This window comes from Trachurus japonicus, chromosome 16, assembly GCF_045865225.1.
Source record: "Trachurus japonicus isolate A0001 chromosome 16, Traja_1.0".
Lineage (NCBI taxonomy): Eukaryota > Metazoa > Chordata > Actinopteri > Carangiformes > Carangidae > Trachurus > Trachurus japonicus.
Window position 1 is genome coordinate 36,585,681 of NC_140922.1, and position 17,232 is coordinate 36,602,912.

At 36.7% G+C, this 17,232-nt stretch overlaps 1 protein-coding gene across 2 annotated transcripts in view; it reads left to right on the top strand.

The window, feature by feature from the left end:
- The first annotated feature begins 84 nt into the window (after positions 1–84).
- The window catches only part of selenbp1 (selenium binding protein 1), a 27,006-nt gene continuing 9,858 nt past the window's right edge, over positions 85–17,232 (top strand). For both annotated transcript variants that reach the window (XR_015037910.1, XM_085803192.1), the window contains exons 1-4: positions 85–161; positions 8,887–8,940; positions 15,019–15,131; positions 16,153–16,338. Coding sequence is in view for 1 of the 2 variants with exons in the window: in XM_085803192.1 (XP_085659318.1) it covers positions 158–161; positions 8,887–8,940; positions 15,019–15,131; positions 16,153–16,338 (357 nt within the window). In the remaining variant the exon portion in view is untranslated. The remainder of the gene's footprint in view (positions 162–8,886; positions 8,941–15,018; positions 15,132–16,152; positions 16,339–17,232) is intronic.

The following is a 17,232-nucleotide window of genomic DNA, read 5'->3' on the forward strand; positions in this document are numbered from 1 at the left end:
TGTGTTTGTGTGGGGGCCCCTCAGCTGCTCTGTGATTGGCCGGCGGGGGCCTCTGAAGCCCCGCCCCCTCTGGTCTCTCTCCTCTCTGGTCTCTGTGGATCTGGACTGAGTCTGAGTCCAGATCGGCCGAGAGCAGCAGCAGCAGCACGACGACGACATGGGTGAGTACCGGCATCTTCACTAGTGACCACTGACTCCGTCTCCTAGCAACCATGTCAATCACTACTCTGTCTCCTAGCAACCTGTCAATCACTACTCTGACCACCTGTCAATCACTCCGTCTCCTATAGCAACCTGCAAGGCGCCGCTGCTGCTGGTCAGAGCCGCTGTTTTTCTCATGGACTTTGACCTGTTTTCTGTCCAGTCGCTCTGTGTGTGTGCGTGTGTGTGTGTGTGTGCATGTGTGTGTGTGTGTGTGTGTGTTAGTCAGTCATTGTCTACCCTCCCTGCAGCCAATGGATTTGGCTCACAGCTAGTTTCCGTCCGTAGTCCTCACATTAAAAAACAGACAGACAGACATACCACAGATCACAGATAATAGTAATAATAATAACAATGGAAAAGAAGAAAGCAGATAGCAATGCCATGCAGCTGAACGTTGCATGGCATTGCTACCTGCACAAACATAATAGGATACAGAATGTTTGCAGCACTTGTAGCAGACAGAAAGACAGATAACAATCTGCATAAAAATGCGAGGATAGAGAATAATAGCTCCTGATTGGCCGAGCCTGTGTCCTGTGTGGTTTCCTTCTGACAGAAAGATGCACTGATGATGATGTCACAGTGACGATGTCATCACACAGACGACCTGAGTCTTGAGTCTTAGGTCAAGTGTGTGTGTGTGTGTGTGAGGGGGCGGAGCCACAGCAAAAGTTTTATGATTATTGAGTCTTCGATTAATGATCCACCACAGTCATAGTTACACATGAAGTAGGTCAGTGCACTGTAAAAACTCTAAATCTATCCAAGAATATTTGTCTAATTACTTCTACTCAAAACTAATCTCTTTCCACTTAAAATGAGACTCATCATCTAAAAATGAACTTGTTTTTAGATCATTTTCACTTGTTTCAAACTAATTTTCACTTGAAATAAGTAGAAAAATCTGCCAGTGAAAGCAAGTTTTTTGTGTTTGTAATAAGAAAGAAAAACTTGCTCCACTATCAGATTTTTCTACTTATTTCAAGTGAAAATCTGCTTGAAAGAATTAAAAAGTGTCTAAAAACAAGCTGCTTTTAATGTGATGGAGGGAACCACACTGCAAAAACTAAAAATCTCACCAAGAATATTTGTCTCATTTCTAGTCAAAACAAATCTCATTCTACTTAAAATAAGACTCATCACATAAAAAGCAGCTTGTTTTTAGACACTTTTTACTTCTTTCAAGCAGATTTTCACTTGAAATAAGTAGAAAAATCTGATAGTGGAGCAAGTTTTTCTTTCTTATTACAAACACAACAAAATTTTTGCAACTTTTTCTGCTTATTTCAAGTGAAACTTTGCTTGAAACAAGTGAAAATGATCTAAAAACAAGTTAATTTTTAGGTGATGAGTCTTATTTTAAGTGGAAAGAGATTAGTTTTGACTAGAAATGAGACATTTTGACAAGAAATAAGACAAATATTCTTGGAAAGATGTTGAGTTTTTGCAGTGCACACACACATTAACACACACACAGTCACACACTCACACACTGGGGGGCAGAGTTAATCCGGACGTGTCGGGACAGAACCGGCTTTAGACTCGTTAATGTCAAAACTTTAAAGTCAAACGACATCATGTGACGTGATGATGTCATCGCTGTCGCTGGTTGTGTTGTTTATCTATAATAATAAACAACGATGCTCAAAATCAAAATGTTTTTTATTTTTCAAGTTTCTTTTAAAAAAGAAAAAAGAAAGAAAGTTGTGAATGAACTCAGATTCTCAGAGTTTTTCATCCAGATCAGTTGAACCTGAACTCAGGTTTAAACAGGAAGCTGCAGAAAAACAACCTGTCGCTTTAAATCTGAGGACAGAGTGTGTGTGTGTGTGTGTGTGTGTGTGTGTGTGTGTGTGTGTGTGTGTGTGTGTGTGTGTGTGTGTGTGTGTGTGTGTGTGTGTGTGTGTGTGTGTGTGTGTGTGTTATGTAACTGACTCTTCACCTATCAGCTGAGACTCAGGTCTTTATCTGGGTGTTATGTGTTTATTTTATTTCACATCTACATTGACTCAAACCAGCTTCGTGATCATAGTAATAATAAAAATTAAAAAATAATAAGAAACCAGTCTGTGTCTTCACATGTGAACACTGTTGTTGTGGTTTGAGCCGTGACGTCTGTTAGAAACATTTACGTCTCAGTGAGTTGGGACGGTTCTATACACGGACCGTCCAGATGCTGTTGACATCTGGGAGAAGTTTAGTGTATAAAGGTTTCTATGTTGGAACAAGAACATAAAAAAATCTTATTATGCTATTTTTAATATTTTTTTTTTTAGTTAGTTAGTTAAAGTTTATTTCGGACATGTTAAAAGAAATAAAACATAATACAGAAATGGACAGACATAACATATAGAAACTTTGCAAAAACAACATATGGACAAAAAAAAAAAAAAATATATATATATATATATATATAATTTTAAAAAATAATAATAATTGAAAATAAAGGTAATTAGATTTTTTTTTGTTTTGTTTGTTTATTTGTTTGTTTCATATCCGAAAAGGAGTGGGAAGAAGTAAAACTTATTTACTCCCACCCCTTATTCATAAATGATCTATCAAGTTATCTAGTCATTATAATATATACAGTAAGTTAATTATTAAGTTATTTAACTGGATTTATTCTAATATATTCTTATATTTATATTTATATACATATAGATTTATTCTAACATATGATTACTAGTCTTTATCTCTCTATATAGTCATATACATATAAAAACATATGCAAACACATTCATACATACAAAGACAAACTGAAAGTAACATAATATAATATAATATAATCAAACTGTGTACTTAATTCAGTATTTAATCATTTGTTTAACTTATCATTTGTTTAACTTTTACTTTTTTTTAAAACTTTTTTTATTTCAGTATTTGGTCATGTTTGCAAATGTTTGTCTGATGAAGAGCTACACTGCTCGAAACGTACGTCACTACAATAAATTGACACTGAGTCCTGCAGAGTTGCGAGTACCTTTTTTTTAAATTCAGGAATTTTTCAAACTTTTCGTGTCTTCATTGTCGTCTTCAACAATTCAAGTAATTTCCAGCCATTTCATACAAAATCTCACATCTTCTACTTTTAAATCTATTGCTTTTGCTTTGCTATGTTAGTGCTGGTTCATCAGTTTTCCTTTCAACCGTTGCACTTAAACATGCAGGCTTTCAATGTTTCTTCTCCCTTTAGCATTTCTACTGCTTTTTACCTTTAAAAGACATTCATCTCATACTACAAGTGATATATTTCAGCTTTAGCATTAGCCTTTTTCAGCATTGCATCAGCTCATTTAGCATTGATTCAACAATTTCTTCAGCTCATTCAGCATTGTGTGGTATATTTTGATGTCGATGCTGATGAGATGATGACCACTCTGACACGTCTTCTTTGTAGATGGTAAAAAATGGTTTATTACAAAAAAGATACAGTGTCAAAAAGCCGAATCTTCAAGAAGTCTCCAGAGCCAAATATGAAACCTCTGGGTCTTGGCCAAAAGTCCTGACCTTTATATACTCTAAAACTCCACCTCTCTAAACAGAAGAATGTAACTGACCAAGATGGACATAAGCTAAGGCAAAACCAAAAACAGTTTTCCCTTTAGACTAACTAAAGCATAGATGAAACAGACCAAATACAGATATCCAGAAAAAGTGACTTAACCTTTAACCTAAAAATATGGCCTTCAGTTTGGACAGAGCTTTTAGTTCACGTTATACCAGTCATTACTTTCAGGCAAACAAAGAACACACCTGGAGAAGAAAGATAGTTCTAAAGATAAAAGTAAAGAATTTGAAGTGGATCATATACTAAACACAAAAGAAACTCTCAGGGTAAATTACTTTCATATTAGGAGGTAGAAAATACACTACAATTGCTTTTGCACATTCAGCATTGCTTCAACAATAGCGTTCAGCTGCTTTCAGCATTCACACACATTTTCTGCAGGAAATGCTATCTTTTTCTAGTTTGAACTCCTGTTCCTCTTATTGAACTTCCACCATACAACCTAGATCTTTTATGTAAAAGCTTCCTTGGCCCCTCGGTGAACTTTCAGCCAGTGAGACTCACGTAGCTGCAGCAGCAGGAAGGTGGTGGGGGGAGGGGGGGTAGAGCAGAGTAGAGCAGAGATAAGACGGCCGGTAGGAAAGTCAGAAACTGTGGAAAAAGGATAAACGTTGTGATGGTGGAGGGGAGGAAGAAACATGTCAGAGTTCACGGCCAAGAACGCCCCTCAGCTGTGGTGTAATAGTAGTTTTTACCCCAAAGCACTGACTGCACTTAATGCTGAGTAATGATGAGTGGTTCATGTGTGCTTTATGCTTTTGTTTTTTTTGTTTTAAATGTTTTTATGAATTTTTGCACTGCAGGAGATGCACTTTTAATTTTGTTGTTGTGGAAATGACAATGACTATCTATCTATCTAATGAGCATATTATACTGTTATATACAGTCAATGGAGCTCATTATGAGGATACACTGCAAAAACTCAAAATTTTTCCAAGAATATTTGTCTTATTTCTTGTCAAAATGTCTCATTTCTAGTCAAAACTAAACTCTTTTCACTTAAAATAAGACTCATCACCTAAAAATGAACTTGTTTTTAGATCATTTTCAAACAAATTTTCCACTTGAAATAAGTAGAAAAATCAGCCAGTGAAAGGAAGTTTTTTGTGTTTGTAATAAGAAAGAAAAACTTGCTCCACTATCAGATTTTTCTACTTATTTCAAGTAAAAAAATCTGCTTGAAAGAAGTAAAAAGTGTCTAAAAACAAGCTGCTTTTTATGTGATGAGTCTTATTTTGAGTATAATGACATTTGTTTTGACTAGAAAATACATTTTTGACTAGAAATAAGACAAATATTCTTGGTAAGATTTTTTTGCAGTGTATATATATTTAACTTTTATATAGAGTCTATGGAGGTCACTGAAAGAAGTAGTGCGCTCGCAGCACGACAGATAATCAGTAAAGTTAATAATTTCACTTTGATGTGGCTAAAAATGAACAATTTCAGTGTTTCAGCTGTTTTATATCAGTGTTGTCCAAACACACATCATGAACATGTCTACACTAAACCTACAGATCTTGAAGTTTAATGATCTTGTGGACTATAAAACTGCTCAAATTATGTATAAAGTAAATAATAATCTGCTTCCAGATGGTGTCCAGAGGATGTTTCAGACTGAACCAGTAGATATGAACTAAGAGGGACTCATGTGTATACAAAAGCAAAAGTACGAACAAATGTGAAACAAAGATGTATAACGATTACAGGAGTCAATCAATGGAATAATCTAGAATTAGAAATCAAACTGTGTAACACACTTAATAGATTCAAAAAGTTATTCAAAAATAATATTATTAATAAATATAAAACTGACTTATAAATACCAGTGTGCTTATAAACTGCTGTATGTAGAATATGCAGGGTTTTTTCTTTTTGTTGTTGCTCTGTAAAAAATGTTTTAAATTGAGTGAACGAAAAATGTTAATTTAAGAAGGGTAGGCAAAATAAGCTGATGCTCCAGCCTCTTACACCTTTTCAGTCAAAGTAAATTGATTTGCTTGTTGTGTTTTTGTTCTGATTTGTTTTGTTTTGTATTTATACCTTTATATTTGTCTATTGTATTTGTTTTTATGAGACCGAAATAAACATACTAAACTAAACATTGTTTTCACAGTTAAAAGCACTTTGTAATATGAGATTGTACCGCAGCTAAAAACCCACTACAGCCTATTTTCATACACACATCCAGCCTCTTTTTCAATAAAACACACACTCACATTCTATAATCAATAGTTAAAATATATACAAACAATATAAAACAAAAAAAAGTAGTTGTTGCTGCAGTTTATTTAGTTTAAATGAATAAAGCTTCATGTTTAAAAGCAGCTCAGTGTTCAGCTGTCAGAAACTAAAAGCAGCTTCATCTTCTCTCCATTAAAACAACCTGCTGCTCTGGGCTGGAATCAGAGGCTGTGATTGGTCCATGTAGTCAGGAAGTAGAATCACATGATGCCAAACGCCTCCTCTGATGTGAACACACAGAGCACAAAGCTGAGAACCGACTGAACAAACCTATGTATTAATTTGAGAAGACTTAAATGTTAATTTTAATAATCTTCAAAAATTCAAGCAATTTTCCGAACATTTCATACAAATTCAACAACTTATTTGCGTAGACTCAAGCTTTTCAATTCATTCATACTATTCACTAATTCAAGTAATTAGCACCCATTTCATACATCCTCCGTCTTTCATCTTCTACCTTTACTCTTCAGATATTGTTTCATCTATATTAGTAATGGTTCAAAAATGTTTTCAAACAGTCAGTTTTTAATATATTTGAGTAGACTTCAGCCTTTCAATTTCTTCATACTGATCTTCAACAATTCAAGTAATTTCAAACCATTTCATATTCTTCATATATTGTTTCATCTCTTCAAGATTGGTTCAGCAGTTTCTTCACTTAATTCAGCATCGTTTCAACAGTTTATTCAGCTCATTAATACAATCTTCAACAATTCAAGTAATTTCCAACCATTTCGTACAGCATTCTTACATGTTTTACTTTTACTCTTCAGATATTGTTTCATCTTTTCAACATTGTTTTAAAGGGACAACGAGGAGTTTTGTAAAAGCGAAGTGTTTCCACACTACATTTATGAGCCTCCGCACCGTGAAATTCTTTGACCGGCGCAAGACAGACTCATGTTTTCATTCATCAAAAATTAAAGTCAGAGGTTGGAAGACGATCACATACCGTCGTAGTTCCCACCATAAACGGAGATTCGACGGCGTTATTCTCATGACTCGCCACGAAACCGAAAGTAAAGAAACGCTGGTCGGCTCGCCCAGCATTTCCACCACCACTAATAATAACAAAATAACCATAGAGACAAAACCATAGATTTATCTAAAATGGACCATTAACAAGTGGTAACGGAGATTCATCCACATTAATATCAGACTTTTTATAACCAAATAGAAACTCCTCGTCGTCTCTTTAACAATTTCTTCACTTAATTCAGCATTGTTTCAACAATTTATTCAGCTCATTCAGCTTCCAGCTTTCAGCATTCACCGTATTTCCATAAGGAAATGCATCAACATTCACCCTATTTCCTTGAGGAAATGCATCAACATTCACCGTATTTCCATCAGGAAATGCATCAACATTCATCGTATTTCCTTCAGGAAATGCATCAGCATTCACCGTATTTCCATCAGGAAATGCATCAGCATTCACTCGTATTTCCTTGAGGAAATGCATCAGCATTCACCGTATTTCCTTGAGGAAATGCATCAGCATTCACCGTATTTCCTTGAGGAAATGCATCAGCATTCACCGTATTTCCATCAGGAAATGCATCAGCATTCACCGTATTTCCATAAGGAAATGCATCAACATTCACCGTATTTCCTTGAGGAAATGCATCAACATTCACCGTATTTCCTTGAGGAAATGCATCAACATTCACCGTATTTCCATCAGGAAATGCATCAACATTCATCGTATTTCCTTCAGGAAATGCATCAGCATTCACCGTATTTCCATCAGGAAATGCATCAGCATTCACTCGTATTTCCTTGAGGAAATGCATCAGCATTCACCGTATTTCCTTCAGGAAATGCATCAGCATTCACCGTATTTCCTTCAGGAAATGCATCAGCATTCACCGTATTTCCTTGAGGAAATGCATCAACATTCACCGTATTTCCATCAGGAAATGCATCAACATTCACCGTATTTCCATCAGGAAATGCATCAACATTCATCGTATTTCCTTCAGGAAATGCATCAGCATTCACCGTATTTCCATCAGGAAATGCATCAGCATTCACTCGTATTTCCTTGAGGAAATGCATCAGCATTCACCGTATTTCCTTCAGGAAATGCATCAGCATTCACCGTATTTCCTTCAGGAAATGCATCAGCATTCATCGTATTTCCTTGAGGAAATGCATCAACATTCACCGTATTTCCATCAGGAAATGCATCAGCATTCATCGTATTTCCATCAGGAAATGCATCAACATTCATCGTATTTCCTTCAGGAAATGCATCAACATTCACCGTATTTCCATCAGGAAATGCATCAGCATTCACTCGTATTTCCTTGAGGAAATGCATCAGCATTCACCGTATTTCCTGCAGGAAATGCATCAGCATTCATCGTATTTCCTTGAGGAAATGCATTCTCTCTAGCAGCGAGTTAACTCTGACTTCAGGTTTAGTTGAGCTGGACATCAACACAAAGTCTGGAGATGATGAGACTCCTTCACACACACACAGACCTCTGGACAACTGTGTGTGTGTGTTGTTGTGTTGTCTACCTGCTGCTGTGCTGTTGTGTCTGTTGTGTAGTTGTTGTGTTGTGTAGCTGCTGCTGTGCTGTTGTGTCTCTCCTCTGGGTGTCAGTGATAATTGAAGCACTAATAACACCTGTAGAGCTCAGGTGAGGAGGCTGAGCTGCTTCACCACCGACCGGACCACACACACACAGACACACACACAGACAGACACACACAGACCAACAAACACACAGACACACACAGACCGACAAACACAGACAAACACAGACAAACACACAGACAGACACACACAGAGACCGACAAACACACAGACAGACCGACACATGCGATGTCTCTGACCTGTTGCGGTTGTGTTTTCTCAGCGAGCTGCTCAGGATGTGGACCGGGATACAAGACCCCGCTGGACGCCATGAAGGGTGAGACACACACACACACACACACACACACACACACACGCATAGTTACACACACACACACAGACACACACACACACACATACACACACACACACACACACACACACACACACACACACACACACACACACACACATACACACACACACACACACACACACACACACACACACTCCTGGTTCTGGTTCTGAGCTGTAACGTGTGTGTGTAACAAGCTGTTACTGTCTAGTCTGTAATCTGGTCTTTCCAGCAGCGTTTGTAACATACAAGGTCAAACAGTAGAATAATAACTAATACAGAGATATAAAAACAATGTGAGACAAAGATATAGTTGTACCAAAATGTTTCAGTAATATACAGTGTTTATATATAATACACGCTCAAAAGACTGGCTCACACTGCTCAACTTGGAAAGACCAGTTTCTCTTCCTGTTGCACTTTCAACCTGGAACACTCTGCAAAACCATCTGAAACTCATCTCACTTTTATCAATAGGACAATTTAAAACCATAACTACATCTTATTTGACCTCTAACTGCTCCTGCTTTTAACTACACTTATGTTTCAATTTATCTTTGTCACCTTTAACTTCTGGTATTCTGTTATGTTTTTGTATGTTTCAAATGTTTTGTCTTCTTTGTGTTTCCATTTGGGGTTTCATCTCAGCTATATTGTAAATGAGGTTACTCCTCAATATATCTCCGAGTTTAAATAAAGGTTATGAAATGAAATGAAATATACAGCACTGTGCAAAGGTTTTAGGCAGGTGTGGAAAAAAAGCTGAATGCTTTCAAAGATGAAAGTGTTCATTTTTGTTTTCATCCATTAACAAAATGCAGTGAATAAAGAGGGCAGCGGCCACACCATCACTTCCACTTCAGGACTCGTTGTTGTTCTTTATGCTGATGATCGCTCTAAATGACACTGGCTGAATGTTTGGGGTTGTTGCGAATACATTTAGGTCCAATCAGACGCCTCACTGATGGTATTAATGATGGATAAGCATTCTGACTTAACAGCATTTTTGCACGTCTATCTAAAACCTTTGCACAGTACTGTACACTACTCACAAAAAGTTAGGGATATTGGGCTTTCAGGTGAAGTTTCAGGGTGAAGCTAAAATGCCTTACACTGTTTGAGATGAGGAAACAACCAGTGCTTCTACTGAAATGCTCTACGTTCATGATATAACATCACTGTAGCATCAACTTTTCACATTTTCCATAAATTTCACCTGAAAGACAAATATCCCAAACTTTTAGTGAGTAGTGTATATACATATATATATACAACTCTGGAAAAAATGAAGAGACCTTTTCAAAATGATCCGTTCCTCTGGTTTTACTATTCATAGCTGTGTGTTTGAGTAAAATGAACACTTTTGTTTCATTCTATAACCTACCGACAACATTTCTCGCAAACTGGAAATAAAAATATTGTCATTTAGAGCATCTATTAATTTATTTGCCAAAAATGGCAACAGGTCAAAATAACAAAAAAACACTCAGGTGTTTTCAGACCTTATAATGACCGTATAATGCAAAGAAAACAAGTTCATATTCATTTTAAAACAACACAACACTACTTTTTATACTTAGGAAGAGTTTAGAAACCAACATTGGTGGAATAATCCCAATTTTTAATCGCAGCAGTGTTTTTTTTATTTTTATTGATTTATAATCTTTCTTCAATAGACACTGGAATTGAACTTTATGTTAATTTGTCTTTGTTTTTTCCTTGTTTTTCTTTCTTTTCTGTTTTTTATGTTGTGAATTTCTGTGTTGTCTTCCTACTCTGAAGACCACCACTGTTGTATTTTTATCAGCCTTCTTTGACTTCCACCTCTCCTGCACAATGTTTAATTTTACTATTTTCATTGTTTATGCAGGTTTTATAATGTGCAAATAAAAAACTAAACTAAACTAAACTAAACGCTGCCACGTGTAGAGATAAAGCTGATTTATTAACAACATTTTGGAGTGCTCTCTTTATTTTTTCCAGAGCTGTATATACAGTTTACAAGAATAGAATAAACTGATATACACAGTGTTGGTAGTTGTGTAAGGCATAAGAAAGTATTTCAGGTGGGGGTGTGCACTCCACTTTGTGCACAAAAATGAAACAGTTGGACATCAATAATAAATAAATTCATAATTGGAATAATAATAATAACAACTAGAGATGTGAATGGTGCAACATAAACCAGTGGAGTGAGAGTTGATGACGGTCAGAGTCCAAGTCGATCCAGACTCAGACCGGTCTGGTCTGGTCTGGTCTGCAGCCGACAGACGATATTAGTTATAAAACGGCCGTTAAAGAGTTAATGTATAAATATATATATTGATAAAGATGAAAGTTGTCCGTCCTGTTGAGTCTGGACAGAACTGTCACGATGACTCAGCAGCCGGCGATGACTCGGCACATTGTGAATGAACTGAACTGTCACATAGTAAATAAGTAACTAATGTTGATTTTTATAGAACTTTATACAGATAACATCACAGTGTGTTTCCTAACGCACTGCAAAAACTCTACATCTATCCAAGAATATTTATCTTATTTCTAGTCAAAACAAATCTCATTCTACTTAAAATAAGACTCATCACATTAAAAGCAGCTTGTTTTTAGACACTTTTTACTTCTTTCAAGCAGATTTTCACTTGAAATAAGTAGAAAAATCTGATAGGTGAGCAAGTTTTTCTTTCTTATTACAAACACAAAACAATTCGCTTTCACTGGCAGATTTTTCTACTTATTTCAAGTGAAAATTAGTTTAAAAAAGTGAAAATGATCTAAAAACAAGTTAATTTGTAGGTGATGAGTCTTATTTTAAGAGAAAAGAGATTAGTTTTGACTAGAAATTAGACATTTTGACAAGAAATGAGACAAATATTCTTGGAAAGATTTTGAGTTTTTGCAGTGTGTGTGTGTGAACAGTTCATCCAGAGGAAGATGAAACGATCTCCTAGAGACATAAAGTTCAACATGAAACACTCTTTTTATCAATATTTTCATCAATATCAGTGTATTATTTTCAGTTTCAGAGTGAAAAAGGGAAACAAAAAAGAATGAGACTTGACCAAGTAAAGGAATCAGACAAGATATTTACTATTTACACACTGTGATGGTGTGTAAATACTCCGGTGTAGAGGATTAAAGTTGATGTCTGGATCAGAGCAGCAGCAGGAGTTCTGTTGGAGCTGAACCTCGTGCTAAACTTAAAGGGATAGTTCACCCAAAATTGAAATTTCCCTCATCATTATCTCCTCCCCCTCATGTGGACTAAGGGCTGGGAGACGTTTCAGAGTCCTCTGTGCCTTCTCTGAGTTACAGGGGGTCTCGGCGTAGCAGTGCATGTCCATATGACGGTTGAGAACAGAGCTCACTTTTCGTCGTCCAAAAACACACACCAAAAAACATCCAAATACCTCCATAGTGCTCGTCTGTAATGTCCCTCTTAGTCCAGGCAATCCAGCTCATTTTGGACCCAAAAATAGAACTAATTGTAACAGAATGTTTTTCACCATCCATCATTTCTATGAGGTGTCCAGAACAACATACTAAAAGTCCTAAGAAATCCTAGTTGGGGAAATATGTTTAATTTGCATCATTATTTACTGTATAAAGTCTATGGTGCCAATAAGGCCAGACAACAATACACCCCAATGGGGCTATTGTTTTCACTTGCCACACTTAAAAGAGTGGTCCACAAGAGAGATTGTGGTAGGAATAAAGGAAGAAAAGAAGCCTATTCGGGTGTATTTTGGGCATATTCCATAAGTGTATGGCTCATTTGCATATTCAAATTCATTTTCAAAGAAACTTGTAATACAAAAAATGTTACATTTCATAGATACTTTCATTGTGTAAAGTTTAATTGTGATAGCAGTAAAGGAAAAAAATAGCCCCATTGAGGTGTATTGTTGTCAGCACCATAGACTTTACAGTAAATCAATGTTGGATTGATGAGAATTAAACATATTTCCCCAACTAGGATTTCTTAGGACTTTTAGTATGTTGTTCTGGACACCTCATAGAAATGATGGATGGTGAAAAACATTCTGTGACCATTAGTTTGTCGGAAAACGCTATTTTGCCTGGACTATCTTGTATTGAAGCCCCGACATGAGAAATTGTTCCGAAAAAAATTAAATAAGTCTCTATTTTAAGCTTGTTTGTAGCGGAAGCTCCCAGTGTCTCAGTTCACTGCTCTTCCTGGTTCGTCCAAATCTCGCGTGATTTGCGCCGGCGTCGACCAGGAAGAGCAGCAACTCCAAACAAGCTTAAAATATAGACTTATTTAATTTTTTTCGGAACAATTTCTCATGTCGGGGCTTCAATACAAGACGGACATTACAGACGAGCAGCATGGAGGTATTTGGATGTTTTTTGGTGTGTCTTTTTGGACGAAGAAAAGTGAGCTCCGTTCTCAACCGTCATATGGACATACAGTGCTGCACGGAGCCCCGTGCTCCCAGCCCTTAGTCCACATGAGGGAAATTTGAATTTTGGGTGAACTATCCCTTTAAATAGACGTCAGGAGCCTGTTTGACACATCTCAGAGGAGGAACACGACTCGCCCGTGGCCTAGTGGGAAAATAAAACACTTTTAATCCCTGAGAGACAAGCTGTCAGTCAACACAACACCTTTAATGGACCCAGAAACTCGATCAACATCGTTTTAACAGAATCTGACGACTGGTTCTGTCCCGACACGTCCGGATTAACTCTCTCTGTGTGTGTGTGTGTGTGTGTGTGTGTGTGTGTGTCTGTGCCCCCATTAAAGCACATTCCTGCCTCATCCAGAGCCACTGTGCTGCGGATAATTATCAGATTTAACTTGATTGATCCAAACGAGGGATGCACTTTTAGAATTTTTTTGAGTGCACAGCATAAGTTTAAGTTGACATGTGTTGATACACCCCCATGAGTTGATGGATGTGAGGGTCTAAGGACAGAGGATGTTGTTATGATGGGATGTAAAGCCCTTTGAGACAAACTGGTGGTAAAAACGGGCTATACTAATAAAACTGCCTTGTCTTGCCTTATCGGTTAACGGTCAATCGTGAGCATCCCTAAGTCCAAACAAATATTATTTAGCTCCTAAAAATAATTTGGTATTGTTGAGCATCTGTGTCTGCAATAGTAGAGTGGGCTAATTAAATACTCTTAGTGGCAGCAGCCTCCACAATGTCTATTATTTAGTCAGAATAAACTAATTAAGAGACTAAATTAGTATTGTATTTACTGTATTAGGCCAAACTTTTTTACATCAAGGACCCTAAATTGACGCAAATTAGACCACAGACTGCAATTGGGCAAAATTTTGAGGCAGACACCAGAAATACACAAATATTTGTTCTGAACGTTACTTTTTTTTAGTCAATGTACACTTTCAAATTAGGGCCAGTGGCGTGAATTTGTTGAAATATTGTAGAGAAATTTCTGTTAAAAAGTGATACAATTTCTCCAAAAACATTTAAACATTTCCCGAAAAAAATGGCAAAAATTCTAAAAAAAAAAAAAAAAAAAAAAATCTAGAAAAAAGTGGAAAGATTTCTAAAAAAAAAAAGTTACAATTTTCTAGAAAAAGTGGCAGTCATTTCTCAAAGTGTAGAAACATTTCTCAAAAAAAGTATTTAAAAAAATTCTAGAAGAAACTGGTCAAATTTCTCAAAGTTTTTTAAGAAAAATCTAGAAAAAGTGGTAAAATTTAAAAAAAGGAAAGAAGAATAATGAGTGGTAAAAGAAATTCTAAAAAAAAGTTTTAAAATAATTCTAGAAAAAGTAGTAAAATTATAGAAAAAAGTAAAGAAAAATAATGAAAAAAAGTGGTAAAAAAAATTCTAAAAAAACGTTTAAAAAAATCTAGAAAAAGTGTTAAAATTAAAATAAAAAAAAGGAAAGAAAAATAATGAGAAAAAGTGGTAAAAAAAAATTCTTTAAAAAAAAGTTTAAAAATTCTAGAAAAAGTGGTAAAATTATTCTACGCTACTGTGTCTTTTTGTACACTGTGATGTGATTGGTCGGTTGTTGTCGTTGCCGTGGAGACACCGTCCCTCTCTCCTGTGTGTCCAGGTCCTCGGGAGGAGATCGTCTACCTGCCCTGCATCTACCGCAACACCGACATCCTCAAGCCGGACTACCTGGCCACGGTGGACGTAGACCCCAAATCCCCCACCTACTGCCAGGTAACCACGGAAACGCTACAACATACACTTTAAAGGGATAGTTCACCCAAAATTCAAATTTTGGGTGAACTATCCCAGCAGTGCATGTCCATATGACGGTTGAGAACGGAGCTCACTTTTCTTCGTCCAAAAAGACACACCAAAAAACATCCAAATACCTCCATAGTGCTCGTATTTAATGTCCCTCTTGTATTGAAGCCCCAACATGAGAAATTGTTCTGCCGGTCAGAGGAAGAGCAGTGAACTGAGACACTGGGAGCTTCCACTACAAACAAGCTTAAAACCTTGAAACCTGAGTTTTAAGAAGACTCAGTCCTTTGACATCTGTAATGTAATGCTACGTATGTTCCATCAGTCTGTCATTGCAAGTGTTACATTCTTTGCCATTGTCTGCTGGGGTAACAACATCGGGGACAGGAACAGACTAGACAGGCTCATCAAAAAATGTAGCTGTGTGATGGGGGAGGGAGCGGAGCTGGTAGAGGCTGTGGTCAAGTGGAGGATGGGGTGTAAGTTGAAGACCATCCTGGGTGACCCCTCTACACAAAACCATCTTTTTTGTGTCATTGTTGTGTGAGCTACTGGACTAACTTGAATTTCCCTGCTAGGGATGAATAAAGTATTCTCTATTCTATTCTATTCTATTCTATTCTATTCTATTACAAAGCAGCTTGTTTTTAGACACTTTTTACTTCTTTCAAGCAGATTTTCACTTGAAATAAGTAGAAAAATCTGATAGTGGAGCAAGTTTTTCTTTCTTATTACAAGCACAAAAAACTTGCTTTCACTGTCAGATTTTTCTACTTATTTCAAGTGAAAATTTGTTTGAAACAAATGAAAATGATCTAAAAACAAGTTAATTTTTAGGTGATGAGTCTTATTTTAAGTGGAAAGAGATTAGTTTTGACTAGAAATGAAACATTTTGACAAGAAATAATTGTCTTAATGTGAGTGATAAAGTTGTGAAGTTTCATGGTGAAACCAGTCAGTTTAAATGTGTTTTTGACCTGTGGTGTGTCAGGTGATCCACCGGCTGCCGATGCCGAACCTGCGTGACGAGCTGCACCACTCGGGCTGGAACGCCTGCAGCAGCTGCTTCGGCGACGCCTCCAAGAAGAGGAACCGCCTCATCCTGCCCTCGCTCATCTCCTCCAGAGTCTACGTGGTCGACGTCGGCACCGACCCGCGGGCGCCGCGCATACACAAGGTCCCAAGGCCCACCTGCAGCCCCTCCACCAATCACACACTCATGTATCCTATAATATGGCCGTCTTTACTCTACAGGCACTGATGACCAACTCTGATTAGTTGCCTAGACCGGTGCTACACTGCAAAAACTCAAAATCTTTCCAAGAATATTTGTCTTATTTCTTGTCAAAATGTCTCATTTCTAGCCAAACTAATCCCTTTTCTCTTAAAATAAGACTCATCACCTAAAAATGAACTTGTTTTTGAATCATTTTCACTTGTTTCAAACTAATTTTCACTTAAAATAAGTAGAAAAATCTGCCAGTGAAAGCAAGTTTTTTGTGTTTGTAATAAGAAAGAAAAACTTGCTCCACTATCAGATTTTTCTACTTATTTCAAGTGAAAATCTGCTTGAAAGAAGTAAAAAGTGTCTAAAAACAAGCTGTTTTTAATGTGATGAGTCTTATTTTAAGTAGAATGAGATTTGTTTTGACTAGAAATAAGACAAATATTCTTGGTAAGATTTTGAGTTTTTGCAGTGTAGACCGGTGGTTCTCAGACTTTTTTACATCAAGGACCCTAAACTGACACAAATTAGACCACGGACCCCCATTGGACAAAACACCAGAAATACACAAATATTTGTTTGACTTTGTACATTCAAATTAGGGCCAGTGGCGTGAATTCTTGGAAATATTGTAGAGACATTTCTGGGAAAAAAATGGTACAATTTCTCCAAATACGTTCAAACATTTCTAGGAAGAAGTGGTAAAATTCTAAGCAAATTTCTAAAATGCTCTGGTTTAAATTATGACATTTGTGGTGTTAGGGTCAATTTTGACCCGGTTATAACGATAAGAACAATAATGAGAGTTAAAAGTGTAAAACCAACCTTTCTAAGAATTGTTAGACT